General features: G+C 34.5%; 1 protein-coding gene across 2 annotated transcripts in view; it reads left to right on the top strand.

Moving 5' to 3' along the window:
* The window catches only part of jbug (filamin-type immunoglobulin domains fbug), a 59,668-nt gene that overhangs the window by 16,157 nt on the left and 28,385 nt on the right, over positions 1-15,126 (top strand). For both annotated transcript variants that reach the window (XM_013311364.1, XM_013311365.1), the window contains exons 12-20: positions 21-263; positions 592-712; positions 1,129-1,525; positions 2,149-2,318; positions 2,801-2,900; positions 3,332-3,509; positions 4,857-5,026; positions 6,702-6,793; positions 7,384-7,560. In XM_013311364.1, the coding sequence (XP_013166818.1) occupies positions 21-263; positions 592-712; positions 1,129-1,525; positions 2,149-2,318; positions 2,801-2,900; positions 3,332-3,509; positions 4,857-5,026; positions 6,702-6,793; positions 7,384-7,560 (1,648 nt within the window). The remainder of the gene's footprint in view (positions 1-20; positions 264-591; positions 713-1,128; positions 1,526-2,148; positions 2,319-2,800; positions 2,901-3,331; positions 3,510-4,856; positions 5,027-6,701; positions 6,794-7,383; positions 7,561-15,126) is intronic.

Genomic DNA, 15,126 nt, shown 5'->3' on the forward strand with positions numbered 1-15,126 from the left:
TTTAACTATATATCCTCCAGGGCGGGCCATTTACATGCGAAGTGTTTGATCCGGCGGGCGTCCGGCTCAGCCCCGGTGCGCTGGAAGGAGCGGAGCCGTTGAAACCTCATTCTTTTGAACTGGACACTAGCGGATGCGGAGTCAAAGGCGACCTGCAGCTCGACATTGTTCACGACAAACGGAGCGTCATGTGCGCACTAGAGAAACTCTCTAAAACTAAATACCGCGCCACATTCATGCCCAAAGCGCCGGGAAAACATCGCGTAAGTATTATATTTAACCATGTCTTGGAGTAATAGACCTTATCAATTTTTTGCCTTGGTTCAAATTCAAATCTATTCTATAAAATTTTGATTGTCCATTTCTAATAGGTCTTTCATGAATATGACCAGGATCACTGATTTATAAATAAGGACTAATTAATGAATAAACGGGAAATGAGTGTTTAAAACTTAACTATTAAGTTAATTATCCCAACTTTGGATGTTGAACGAACGAAGATAAAAATGTACTTATATTGGTTACTTCATAATGTATACTCAGCTCAGGTAGAATATTAAATTCTTAATACAGGTAATAATTTTCTTCCAGCTTTACATCTATTTCAATGGGTACGACGTGCACGGCTCGCCGCACATATTCAGAGTGGGCTCAAGATCAAAGAAACCTCGTGACAGCGCTAGTCCCTCGTACGCCAGGATATCTAGTCCAGGTATTACTCATTGTATATCCGACAAGACTTAATATCGAAATTAGATGTTAGATATTTCTAATTTTTATGGCACCAACCGCTTATATTGTCCGTCTGTGTGTATGTACATAAATTGCGCTATGTTTTTTTATAATAAACGTAGTTTATTCATAGACATTATTGATAAGTCATTATTAGAATGGCATTGTTGACAATTGATTCGAATTCTATGTAAGTGCAGGCAACGCGTCCGTTCCGTATAATATACATACATGTACATAAATATTTACTCATGCCAGCTGCACTGAAAGACCTTCCACTTCACAAATTGAATTGAATTCTTGTAAACGTTTGAAATAGCTTATACACTTGATATGCGAGCATTCTAAATAATGTTATTATGTATATAAAAGAGTTTTCTATCGTCGTCTTCACAGTGACTCGATTGCGCTCGGAAAGTCCACTCAATCAATTCAACACTTACGATACAAAACGCAACACGAGCTCAATAGACCGTCGCGAAGAGGGCCGAGACTCTGAATACTACAAGACATTTTCCGATGTAAAGGAGAAGAGTTACGACGTCATAGACTCGTACACTTCAACAAATAGAAAGGACTACACGAGATATGAATCGGAGAGTCCGAGAAATCGTACTGCGAGTCCTATAACTTCGAAGCATTTGGGAAACGGGACGCGTCTAGATGTGAATAGGTCTAGCAGCCCCTTCAGAGGTGGCAGCCCGTACCGAGCGACGAGCCCTATAGGACGCACGTCGAGCCCGCTCACCAGAAAAGACAGTCCGTTGAACAGGACGGCAAGTCCAATAAACAGGTATGTATATAGATATAAATTATACATGTGTAAGAGTGTAATTAAAATAAAATCATAATAATAAATATCCTCAATAAGGTAAGAAATATATTCTTATTAGTTAGTTAAACAAGTAAATGCTGAAAATTTATCGATCTTTTTACATCTTCGTCTGATAAATTAATCAGATAAAGAAATATTTTTTTTAATCTAATAGACACATTATTTTCTGAGAAAACTAATGTGAAATAACAATTTTTGTGTTTAAAAGCAATTAGCATAAATTAAAATATAAATGTAATAAGGTTTTTTATTGTAAACAAGTTTGACACCACACCGCACGCCTGTTTGTTTTTTGGTCGGACGGGAGTCAGTGATGCAAGCGTACGACTGTGTTGCGGTTATTTTACCGTTTTACATGAAATTCACAACTTTTTGTATTCATTATTGGTTATGATGACAATGATTGTGCTTAACAAATTAATAAAAAATCAATATTTTTGTAATAAAGCCAGACAAAATATTATTTACGAAAAATAGAGAAAAAGAAATACTAATTTAAATTAAATTGTTACTTTGTTATTTTGTTTCATTAAGGTTTCTTTTGTTTATTAAAAAGTACAATATCCTAATATTTATTTTAGAGTAAGCAGTCCAATAGAGAGATACAGTCCTGTGACAACAACGAAGCGTGTTATTGAGAAACGTTCCAATTACAAAATCTACAGTTCGTACAGCGGCTCACAGGAGAACCTCGATCAAAGCCCACTCTCGTCTTTAGAAACTGAAAAAGTACGCAGTTACAATAGTCCAAGTAAGTAATCTTGAAGTTATTTAACAGTCACATAAGCATTCTATTAGTGTAGAATTCTCGCACTAAATTCATAACTGTCCATTTGTGACATTTTAACATCTGTAATTGTGGCAATTATACTATGTATTTAGTAATTAAACACTAAAATAGCTATTTTTAATTTATCTTTCTGTTGAATTTGTTTAAGAACAGCTACTTTAGTGAATAGGAAGTTACATTAATGTAATAACATAGACCATGTTATTATGTTTGTTGGTCAAAGTATAAACTGTTTTAGTATTAATGTAAATAAGTTCATCTTATACATTAAATTCTCTTGTCACAATTTTCGTTCCCATGCTCCTTCGAAATGGCTTGACCGATTCTCATGAAATTTTGTGAGCATATTGAGTAGGTCTGAGTCGGCCAACATCTATTTTTAATCACACGCGGACGGAGTCGCGGGCGTCAGTTAGTTGCTTTATAATTCCTTTTATTAACAGGTGCTGTTGACGGGAGTGATCCTGGAGGAAAGTCGTACGTCAGCAGGAAGGATTCATGGGATACTGTGGAGAAAACTAGACAAATGTTGAGCACTAACAGGTGATTGTAATTATCTCTATTAAAAAACTTTATTGTTTTTATAACTGTATATAAAAACAGGTAGTTATATGTTTATTTTTTAAGATAAATAGGAAGTTTTCTTGATATAGTTATTAATTGTTATAATGATAGATGTTATGGAATTTTATGTATTTATGTAAACTAAATATATAGATATGTTTCCTCGATTTGATTAGCTGAATTACTGTGTTGATGTTTTTACTGAATTAACTCCGTTCGTTCAGTTCAGTGCCACCGATTCGCTCTGCCTTTCAATAGGTAGTGTCATTAAACGAGATAAATAAAGTCTTATAATCAAATTAAGTGTGTATACTATTCGTAACAAGTTTTAATGCAAACCTTATGATTGGCATTTGTCAAAAGAGTGTTAAAGACAACAAACCACACTGATGCATATTTTTTCCACACAGCCTAGACCCGGTCAGCTCATCGGAGCGTCACTACACTACCAGCCAGGGCCAGAATACTTTGGACCGCGAAACGCAACGTAACACGCAACTAAACCGGTTCAGTGATTTTACGCGCGACACTTTCAACAGACAACTCGACCGGTTGGCCGACGAACGAGAAACAGACTATACCACTAGGGTAGGTGCACATTTAAATTGTTTGAACTTTTATCAGACTTTAGCTCGCGCGAAAAAAATTGAACTTTTATCAGACTTTAGCTCGCGCGAAAAAAAGGGTTATCCTGGCAACTATTCGAATTTTTCTCACCTTTTAAACCTTCCCTAGACCTCTATGAACATTCCAGGACCAATATAAGATAAATCAGTTAAGCCGTTCTCGAATTTTAGCGAGACTAACGAACAGCAATTGCTTTTTATATATAATATATAGTTTTTTATATATATTATGTTAAAGTGAATAAAAACAGCTACACTACTCATATACAATTAGGAGGTTGTCGACACCGACTAATTTTAAAACTATCGAGGGTCTGTCTACACTGTTTACTAATTAACTTCTTTTCATCTACCCCATGGTAATCAGCCGCTTTAAACTAACGTATCTGGATTCTAAACACGTATCCACTTTACAACCCTTGTTAACATCTAGTTTCTACTCAAATACACGTTAAAGTGCATGCTTCTGTATCCATGTACATTAAGAAAGAAATAACGAAAGGATAAGACTGGAAAATATAAATAATTTAATAAAATTTATATCAAGATTCTAAAAATTTATCTTTAAATCACAGCCATCGTGCTGGTTTTCCATCAAATTAATTATAAAAGTAACTTACAGGAAATGTCACGAACTGTGGCGATTATAGATGTCGTCTTGTTCCGTACTTAACTCTCGACTTGCACACAAGTTTCACAAAGACAAAGTTACCCTCACCGCCTCGCCCATTAGTCAGTATTCTGTTACAGTCCTTTAACATTCTAAGCCGTCGTTAGGTTATTAGTTTTGTGAGTGCTACCACATGCTTTCCACTCAATCAATTACACACGAAGACAGTTTTCAATCAGTTAGGGAGTCACTTAGATTTACTTATTATATAACAACACATAACACTACTTTAATAGTTTTCTCATTTCTAACATCTATATATATAAAAATCAATTGCTGTTCGTTAGTCTCGCTAAAACTCAAACACGGCTGAACGAATTTATCTTATCATGATCTTGAAATGTTTGTGGAAGTCTATGGAAGGTTTGAAAGGTGAGAAAAATTCGAATAATTGTCAGGAAAACTCCAAAACCTTTTCTTTTTCACATATAAACGGCTGAATGGATCTCGCTGAAACTTGGCATAGATGTAGAACATAGTCTAAAAGAACAAATAGGCAATTGTTTTTTTTTAATTACGCGCGGACGGACTCGCGGGTGACAGCTAGTTGTACAATATTTTTAAAAGTGTCCAGGGTTGCTTCGCCTTGGTTGGGGCATTCCCAAAACCCAAATTAAATATGTTATTTTGTTATCGCAGCAAGAGTACAAGCGCGAGGTGCGCGAGAGCTCGTATGTGGTGCGCGACTCCTCGTACAGCGCGGTGGAGGAGAAGCAGCAACAGGAGCAGTCTTTTTTATCCAATAGGCCCCCCCGCGACCCTACCGGGGGGGCCCACACTGAAACGGATGCCGCGCATGCTCGTTTCAGGTAAATTTTATTAACAAGTACTAGGAAATACACATATTTTTACAGATTTCATTTTTAAATAATATAAGCATACTTAAGGCAAAAGTTTAACTAAGAAACTGAATTCTCCTTATACTCCCTTACAAATAGTAAACTGATAGGAAAACGAAGAAATTTTTAAGATTTTAATGCTCAATTTTGATCAACTTTTACATATGCAGGATACGCTAAAGCCCATTATTTCTAGTATCCTGGCATATTTCTAAATGTATAATCTTAAAATAGATATAAACACAATTAAACGTTCTTCGTCAAGATCGTCAGTTATTATAGCTGGGTGCGGAATTGTATTTCCTCAAATGCTCGCCATTTTACAAGCGAGCTATTGTCGGATCTCTCGAGATGAATCAGTGATGCGAACATCCAGGCTATTGTAATTTTTGTCTATTGTGCAGTGACCTCTAAGAATGACTACACCAACTCCTAGGTCATATCTTATTTACTATACACAAATACACTAAATATTTTTTGATATTATTTTTACTTACAAAAAAAACTGTTTACAACAAAAGAGGAGCAAAATACGTTGCATCTTCGTGCATTTTTTGGAAGTAATTGTTTAAAGTATGCACCCGAGTAATAATTAAATATGATCATTTTGACATCCAAATATTAGACAAAAAATATGTAATAATTATTATATGGAATACATTTTTTTATTATATATAATATTATAAGGTGGCAAATAAGCGAGCGGCCACCTAAAATCACTGAAATAACGAAGCGACTGTTGCCCATGGACATATGCAATTGCATATGCGTTGCCTACCTTTAATCGACGGAGAAGAGGATGTATGGAAAGGGAAAATATTTTCTTTCTGTGCACCCTCTCATCCGGAAAGTCCACTTCCACTTCCCATCCTTTTCTTATAAAAAAGGGTGGGAAGGGAAAGAGAACTAAATTAGGCCTCCGGGTCGCAATCTAACTACTAAAACTAACTAGTCTATAATGTAAGTCTATTATAAATATTATTGTAAGTATAAAATTAAAGAAATAAATAATCCATCGTATAGTATTAAGACTGTCTGTAAAATTGAATTGTCTTTTATATTATTTTAAAAATGTGAGTACTTTATGTGATTGAAAATTGTTCTAAAAATGAAATAACTAGAGCATTAAATAAAATATAGAGCTGTGTAGCAGTACGGACGTGTTGTCTGGACGCTATAAATTTTCCAATCCGTACTCTGTACCTGCCTCTGGGAGTTTTTGTTCGCCCTGACGGAGTACAGCCGGTTGCGAATTTTGTCTTTTATTTAATCTTGTGTGTTTTATTTTATAATGTAGTAATTTAGTAGGTTTGAAGAGTTGCTTTTGCTTTAGGTTAGGTTAGGTTATTAATAGTATACTTAGAATAAAGTGTATCATCATCATCATCATAATCAGCCTAAATTTGTCCACTGCTGGACGTAGGCCTCCCCCATCGATAAAGTGTATAATGAGTTTTAATTACTCTGTTAAAATATTAATCGTTCATCTACATAACTAAAATATAACTGATAAATATTGCGTTTTTTATTGCTTAATAGAAAACAGCTAGTTTTATTTCGTAAAAAATTGGAGTTAAATATTTTTTTTTGCAATTCTTTTTAAACTTCACTTCTATTGATAATTAACTTTTTCCTCCTGTTACAGATTAGATAAAAGGGAAAACAATAAAGGTGCCAAAGGAATAATAATTAAACCGACCTTCAAAGGAATCGTCGGTCGACCTGTAGAATTTATAGGTTAGTACACAAAAGCCTTTTTAAAGGACAAAAATATAATGTAATTATGAGCTCTATTCATAAAAAATATTTCATATATTAGTATTTTTGTAATAACATATTCATAAAGATAGTAAAAATTAATCATCACCCTCCCTTGTCCCTACGGAGGGTCAGCACAGTATCTACTAGTTCTCCATGCATCTCTAACAGTCGTCACATTTGAATCCACTCACTTCTTAAGCATATGCAAGACACTATCCACACTATTTTTTGGTCTTCCTCTACCTAGATAGGTAGCTTTAGACATTATTAGTTAGAATCCTTTGGCGCGAATGGCGTGCTTTCGTTACAAAGACCAGTGTCAGAATGAAAAGCAAGGGGACACAAACGTCAACATTTTAGTAAGGCAAGTGTTGAGTCAATACAGTGCCAAATTTTTCGATTTTCTTCCTAACAGTAGTATGATTTTTTTCGCCAATTTTCTGAAGTGTTAGATATCTATATAGGTAGTGTTGCAGCTTCTGTCTATGGAAATAAAAGTATAATATTATAACCTACAATCACGTGTGGATACTTAACGGCTTATTTTGTCTCTAATACAATAACAGTGGATGGCGGCTCAGCAGGACCTGGTGAGCTAGAGTTAGAAGTGTCCAGTGGTAATGGAACTCTAGTCGCAAGCTCCGTGAGAGCACTAGGGGGTCAGCGTTATGTGGCTTCGTTCACACCACGCATACTACACCCACACTCCGTTCGCGTCACCTTCAATGGCGAACATGTTCAAGGTATGTAGAAATTCAAGCTTTGTAATGCTAAAACGTCACTAATTAACTGTATGAAGTCTGCATCTGTGCTCAAAAAAATGGACTGAATTTTTCTAATAGGAAATACATCAATCATTCCATCAAATATGACCATAAGGAACAGTCGTGAGAGATTATATGTACATTATCTAAGAAAACTAACAGTGATTTTGTATCTGCACTACGTTTTCCGATTACATTCCACAGTGTAACAGCACTGATGTAATTCGCTTTAAGCCGTTACCTACGATATTGCACGACACGCGCCATTCGAAAAACAAAGAGAACACAATGAAATAGTAAAACGACAAACGCAGCGAAATGATTCTTCCGCGCCTCGCTCTCATAAAGTGAACCTATGTTCGACGTTATTTCAATTTGTTCTACATCAACAATCGTTGCACAAGACACTTAATTTCTTTTTAATTTATTAGCTGCTTTACTTCTCTATTAAAAGTAGATAGAATGAAATGAGTATTAATTACAATAGATGAGATGAGTTGATTCAATGAATCGATTGAGCAACAAGTCCGACGAACGTACGATTTTCCGAACTATTTATCGATCAATACGGGTATCGATCTCCATATCAATCATCTGTCTGTCGATTCATTCATCGATTTATTAATGGAATTATCTACCGATTCAAATACCTAGGAATACATGATTTTTTCATCCATCAACTTGTTAACCACTTCATCGATCTCCCTGTCCGTAACGTATCTACATTCAGCCAAAAATTTACAAGCTTTCAAGTGTAATAGTAGAAGGATTAAGCATAATTGTTATTAGGAAAGGTATAACCACAGATAATGCAATACTAACGAAATTTTAAACCTCATTTCTGATAACAAAACAAAGATAATTATGGTTAACCCTCCAGTTAAAAACACATTTGTGTCGAGTAAACTCACCGCAGCTTTCGCCACAATTAAAATTAGACATTCGAAATTGCGGCGAGCAAACTAGCTGTTTACACAATTGAAGTGAGCCAAAAAAAAATGATTTACAACAGCAACAATAGAAATTAATTTGCTGGACGTAAGACGAAAAAATTTTCAACTGTAAAAAAATGCGCATTCAAATTTTGATTACTCGAATAGATAAATCCTTAAACACCTCGATTCGTATTAATTCCATACTGTCTCGGAAAACAAGGCTACTATATTTTTTCGTTCTACCTATATCTTGCCCAAAGAGGTCGGTAAGCACCATTACTAACTAATGAGTAGATTTCTCGATGTTCATGTTACCATAAAAACATATCAAAACACAAATGCACGCAGCAAATAAAAATACTGATATTATTAGTATATATCTCCTAAAAACTGTTGTGACAACATTCAACGCTATTTCTTCTAAATTATATGCATAAAAACAATAGAAAACCAAAATACAAACCTAAATTCGAGCACAATCTGGCTATTACGTAGAAAGTGTTTTGTGACGTGTTTCCACGAACCGTATAATTCGGCGCTATTACAACCGTTCTCTAAAAAGAAATTGTCATTGTACCATCAGAGCGGCAAGAAAGTGTTAAAGCTACATTCTCGACGCTTTACTGACACGTTGGCTTTCATTATTTCTAATTATAACCTCTGACAGACATTAGGGCTTCGTCTTCAGTTCAATGTTGCTTGTTATTAACGCAATCTCATTTTAGTTTTAATTCTACAACAAATGTTTTACGTTTTAAGCTTCGAATTAAATAATGTATCATTTGAATAGCTCTAAATTAATATAAAAACTCAAGTATTTGTCCCGTGTCGGCACCGACTAGCTTCCAGCTCATAGGATACCCTTCATCAGGGTGAATGGAAAGGGTGCGACGGGTCACTCACTGACCATGCGAGGCGCGTCCGCGTAATAATGCCAATCGGTCCGAAACTAGTCGGTGCCGACACTGGACAAAAACTTGAGTGCTTAACAGTTTACACCTAAATATTATTTTATGATAATGTCTCACGAAAGTTTAAATATTATAATTAAATAACATACGCATCATAAGTGATGTATATACGTAATTGTTAAATTTAATAAAATAAGTTGCAAAGTTTTCTAGCTTTTAATTTTAGGATAATCGGTTAAGCCTAATCACATTATAATTACTATGCAGCAATCAATAATTTACAGATCAAGACAAAATAACTTAAGCGTACCGATGATGTCATTGGTTCCTAAAAGTTGCCAGTCAAAATTTATAGCAAGTCATTAATGACATTTTTCATTAGACGTTACAATAGGAATCCGCAGACGAGGGAGTGGGCGGTCTGGTCCATACATACAAACATATATTACAATGTAGACCCCGACCTTGTTCACATGACACGCCCGTGTCGCTAACAATACCAGCTTGTTTAGACTAAAACAGGATTTGATTTTTTTTTAATTCATTCAACAGTTAAAAGTAAAAACGTGTTTAGTGTTTTTCTAGTTATCTAAAAATTGCATTAGCAGACTTCCGGTTAGACTGCATCATTAATTGGTTTAGTTTGACCCAGAAATATATATGTTCAATAAATATTTACGACCACAATTTATTTATTTTTAAATGACGTTTAACACCAACACTAATACAAATAAAGCTTTTTCTGTTACGTGGAATATTAAAATTAATATTAGTTTATTTGAATTATTATATTATATAATAATGATTGAGAAGAGGTCAGTTTTTGAATAGAATAATGTACTAATGGAAAATAACTAGGAAACTTGTGCAAATAAAGCATTGAGCATTATAAATACTTTAGCTTAATAATTACATCTGCAAATATTGCGTCTGATAATACCTCAAATTTCTATGTATTGAACATAATGTTGATATAATCAAACCTATAGAAAATTTGACGATTATTTTAATATTTCGTTGGTAATTCCTGAGATCTTTTCGATTTTGGGGAAATCCTCTCATATGTAACCCAAAGCAATAATAGTTATAAAGTTATCCATTAAACATTCATGTGAGATCGAAACAAATGTCAGCTGCTTCGCCGTAGATTTTAAAATCGATCAAATCTTTTTTGTGTTGTATTCATAATCAAAATATATTGAGTGGCAATTCTTTAAAGAAGTCGCGCGCACCTTAGTTTTTTAAATGCATTGTATCATTAAAAAGTATAATAGACAATGCGAACTTCATGCCTACTAAGAGAGGTCTATTAGCACAACACTAACCGCTAATGCCGTCTGCATGTAGGCTCTCGAATTCCAAGCCGCCATTTTGAATACCATAGTGACGTCACACGGCTGGGCGCGGGCGAGCGAGCGCCTGAGCACCGTCGCTGACATTTGAGTCGCACTCGCATTCGAACGAGGCGACGCCTCCGAGCCTCCAAAATGCAATTTCGTCGCGTTTTCTTCCGCATACGTACTAAAATAATAACCGTTTATTAATTGTCTCTCTGTTCTTTTGTTTAACAAGAATAGTTGAGCAGTGCCGTGCCCGTTCTCGGAACGATATTACTTTTATGGTGCAGTGTGTGCTTCTGAAAGTGTTGTTGTTGTGATTTCTTTGCGACATACGTCAGTACAGTGCCCTAGATAGCTGTCGTCGAGGGAACTAACCCGTACCTCTGTCAGGTCCGCTCGCCCTCGATAAGTAAGTGTATTTGCATATAGAATTCACGCATCCGCCTCTCTTCATTTCTGTTATAAGACACGTCATGACTTTTATTTATTAATGTGTTGGACTCAAAGCTTTAATGAGTTTTATTAGGTGTACAAGTTTTAAATGCCGACCCCGGAATAGTCAGCCACTAAGTGTGTTCCGTCTCTAATTATTTAGTTGCGGTAGCTAATGTATTTAATATAGCACTTGACATTGCTTTGGTATCGTAGGCAGGTATTGATCATAATGATAATTATGTAAATAGCTCCTACCTCCTACGATTGGAATGTCAAACGTCTACTTATGTACAATAACTACCCACTACTTGAATTAATTATCCGGGTTATATGTCCTCCATTCAGAATAAATATGATATTTTAACTCATTTATTACTAATAGGAATAGAAGTTAATAAAAATCATACTGTATATAGATAATCGTAACGACAAGCTTATAATTTTGAGTCATATTAAATATAAGTTGAGTTAGTTTTAATATACAGAGGCGAGAACATCCTGGATACAAGCCATTGTTTCGCATCACCGCCTACGAACAAAGCCGTGACGTTCGTTGAACTCTTTTGTAAGGACTCTCTCCCCATTATGTTTATGGTAAATATTGATAACAAAACCCCACAGACGTTTAAGGTTATTGACCACCATCTTCGAATAATCTTTGAATATCATAACGGATAAAAACTTTTTACAGAACACATCATCAATGTGGTTCGTTTCATCTGTTGCGTGTTGGAGCGATTCAGCAAAAAATGCAACATGAAACACGATTCCTAATCACACGACCGTACTGGATGTTACGTCATATTACTAATACATTGAAGCTCGGAAATTCTCAATATAAATCTCACTCGACTTTCATTACATAACTAAAAAGATATATAAAAAATATTACATCAATAAATCAACAACACTTTCGATTTTATTATAAAATTATTTAGATTTAATATTCGAATTTGATTAGTCATTTATGTAAAAATATCTCTCGAAAGTTCACCGAATTTTTACGTAAATAATTTTACAAGACGGTTAGCTGATTTATAATTTAATCAAGAAACCAAGTATATTTAACTTGTCAAGTCAATAACTTCAAAACATGTGCAGAAAACGTAAACTTTCTTATTGCATAAAACTGTTTAGCTTGTAAAACAAGCCGGTTTACATAGTCTTATTTGTTTAAAGGCGTACATTAGAAACTTAACTTAAACTGCAAGGTTTCTCGCGGGCATCGGATTGCACTGGGGAACTACATAGATCAAGTTGCGACTAAGTAACTAATTTTACGTGGTCTTTATTACACGATAAACTAATTTTACCTAATATTAATTTTGAAGTAATATTAGGTAAAATTAGTTTGTTTTATAAAACTGTAAAATTTTCAATTAATGTGTTGTTATTTTGACTACGCACCGAACGCTTCAATTAGGGGTATTCATAACAACTCACTATTGAATTTGAAACGAGCGAGTTAAAAACTTAACAGATCGACAATGTATGTATTTTTATTAACACCATCAAGAGAAGCTAATTATCGATAAAAATAAACAATTTAATTGCACTTATTATTGGTGATCAAGTCGTAATTAAAAGAAAACAACGGATGTAACAACTGCAAGTTTTTTTTTTATTCTTAGTAAATGCAAGCCTGCGATACTCGTACGAGAGCAGTTATAAACTCACGTACAACACCTGCAAGAAACAGGTTAAAAACTGCATTGCGTCAGCTTTCCAAACTCCGGAATAAACGACTTGTAAAACTGCAATTTATTTTAGCATTTAATTCAATGATTCGTCTTAATCTAATCCAACTAAACGGTATAATTATAAATAATTCATTTACTTGTAACTACTTGTATAAATACTTTTACATCCGTTATATATATATGTATGTGAATGGAATTTAAGTTATTTCCTTTATGTACAAACTAAAAGGAAGCAATAACTTGTGTAACAATTTTTTATAATTTGTATCCCTGTAAACTTTTTAAAAGTTTACCAATCGCTTAACGAAACTTTGATACAACTTAGATTTTTTTCTGTTCTAGTATTTCGTAATTATTATTTTGATTAATCAATATTAACTGTTAGCCAAAACAAGATTTTAAATATCGTCTAGAACATTGGTCGTGTGAAAATTTTTAACCTTGAATTGTCGTATCCATTTTAGACAATGGCGTTCTTGGAACAATCGAAAGATTTGATCGTAACAATAATGTTTATGTTGACTTTTTCTTACCCATTCAATTGTTAATCGTCGTGTACAAATTACGTTGACCTTACATCCGTCGTTTAGACTCAACCTGCGTTATCGTCATATTAATCATTCCCCAAACTCGACTTATCTGGATTGCCATCTTGTACAATTATAGATTTGGATATAAATTTAACTACATGTCAGCATCACCAGTTTTGTTTACGTCTACACAGAGAGGCTCAGAGCCTAACCTAAATTAGGAGTGACTAGTCCTTAGTCATCCACGTCGCGGAGGCCTAATTTAGTCCTCTTTACCTTCCCACACTTTTTCTTATAAGGAAAGGGTGGGAAGTGGAAGTGGGCTTTCCGGATGAGAGGATGCATGGAAAGGGAAGATATTCTCTTTCTGTGCATCCTCCCCTCCGTCGCCGTAAGGTAGGCAACGCATATCCAATTGAGTATGTCTATGGGCAACGGTCACTTCGCTATTTCAGCGATTTTACGTGTTCACTCGCTCGTTTTCCAACTCTTGATATAAAAAAATCACGCTGACCCAGTTATGGTTGTGTGACTTCACATATATCTTTGAATTTCTTCAAGTTCATATGTGCAAGGTGCAACACGATATTTTCAGGGGTATTTTTTAGGTTATTTATAGGTTATTTTTCTTTAATTCGTCTATACCAATATTATAAAAAGAAAAGATTTGTTTACTTGCATAGATTAGGCTCCGAAACTACTGAACCGATTTGAAAAATTATTTCAATGAATCAAAGCTACACTATCCCTGGATTACATATTTATAACTAGATTTTTCTTTTAAATTCCGCCCGGACGTGGTAGCGGGTAAATGCTTTTATAAATACATAATATGTGATCGTAAATAACGTAACAGTGTGCTTCTGTAAGCATTTGTATTATATAATATCTGAATGTTGCACCGGCCAACGGAAATATTCGTTACATCGACGAGGATAATACACTCTGACACAAATTGGAATAACTGAAGCGGCAATGTTGAACAAACTATTTCTAAAAATCGTTTTTAATAATATTTTTATGGCACTAACATAAATATAAAATCATATATATATGCATATCAATATAAATGCGAACGTTTGGATGGAGGGATGGATGTTTGTTTGATTGTGTCTCCGGAACGGCTTAACGGATGTTAATGAAATTTGGCACAGATGTAGAATATAGTCCGGAAAAATACATAGGCTTATTAAGTTATTTTTTAATTCCGCGCGGTCGGAGTCGCGGGCGACAGCTAATAAATTATAAAGTAATGGGTGTCCATAGTCAATACTTTATTTCTTTTGATTTAGCTTGAGGTCATCTAGTGAAAGTAATTCTCAGAGCTGTGAGGCCTCAGCTAAGGATAACCGGAGCCGGTCACGATTGTCGGGAGGCATTGAACCATTTATTGATTGTTTCGCAAAAAAGAAAAATCACACTTGTATCAAGTATAAACAAGTACTTATTAATTCTCAGAAATATTAATTTGTTAATTAACTTAATTTATCACAATTAACACTTAAAGGTTTTAATAATGTTGATGATTGATGTTTTGTAGAAAAAAACAGTCATATTTGTTGAAAGTTAACAGATAATAAATTAATTTTCTTAAGAAAGTTTGTTGGTACATTTAATCAAGTTTCTTATTAGACAAAATAACCTTCAAGTCCTTTGACCCAATTAGTAGACTCCCGATTAGGTAAAAGTGAATT

Source organism: Papilio xuthus, unplaced genomic scaffold, assembly GCF_000836235.2.
Source record: "Papilio xuthus unplaced genomic scaffold, Pxut_1.1 DF827680.1, whole genome shotgun sequence".
NCBI classification, from domain to species: Eukaryota; Metazoa; Arthropoda; class Insecta; order Lepidoptera; family Papilionidae; genus Papilio; species Papilio xuthus.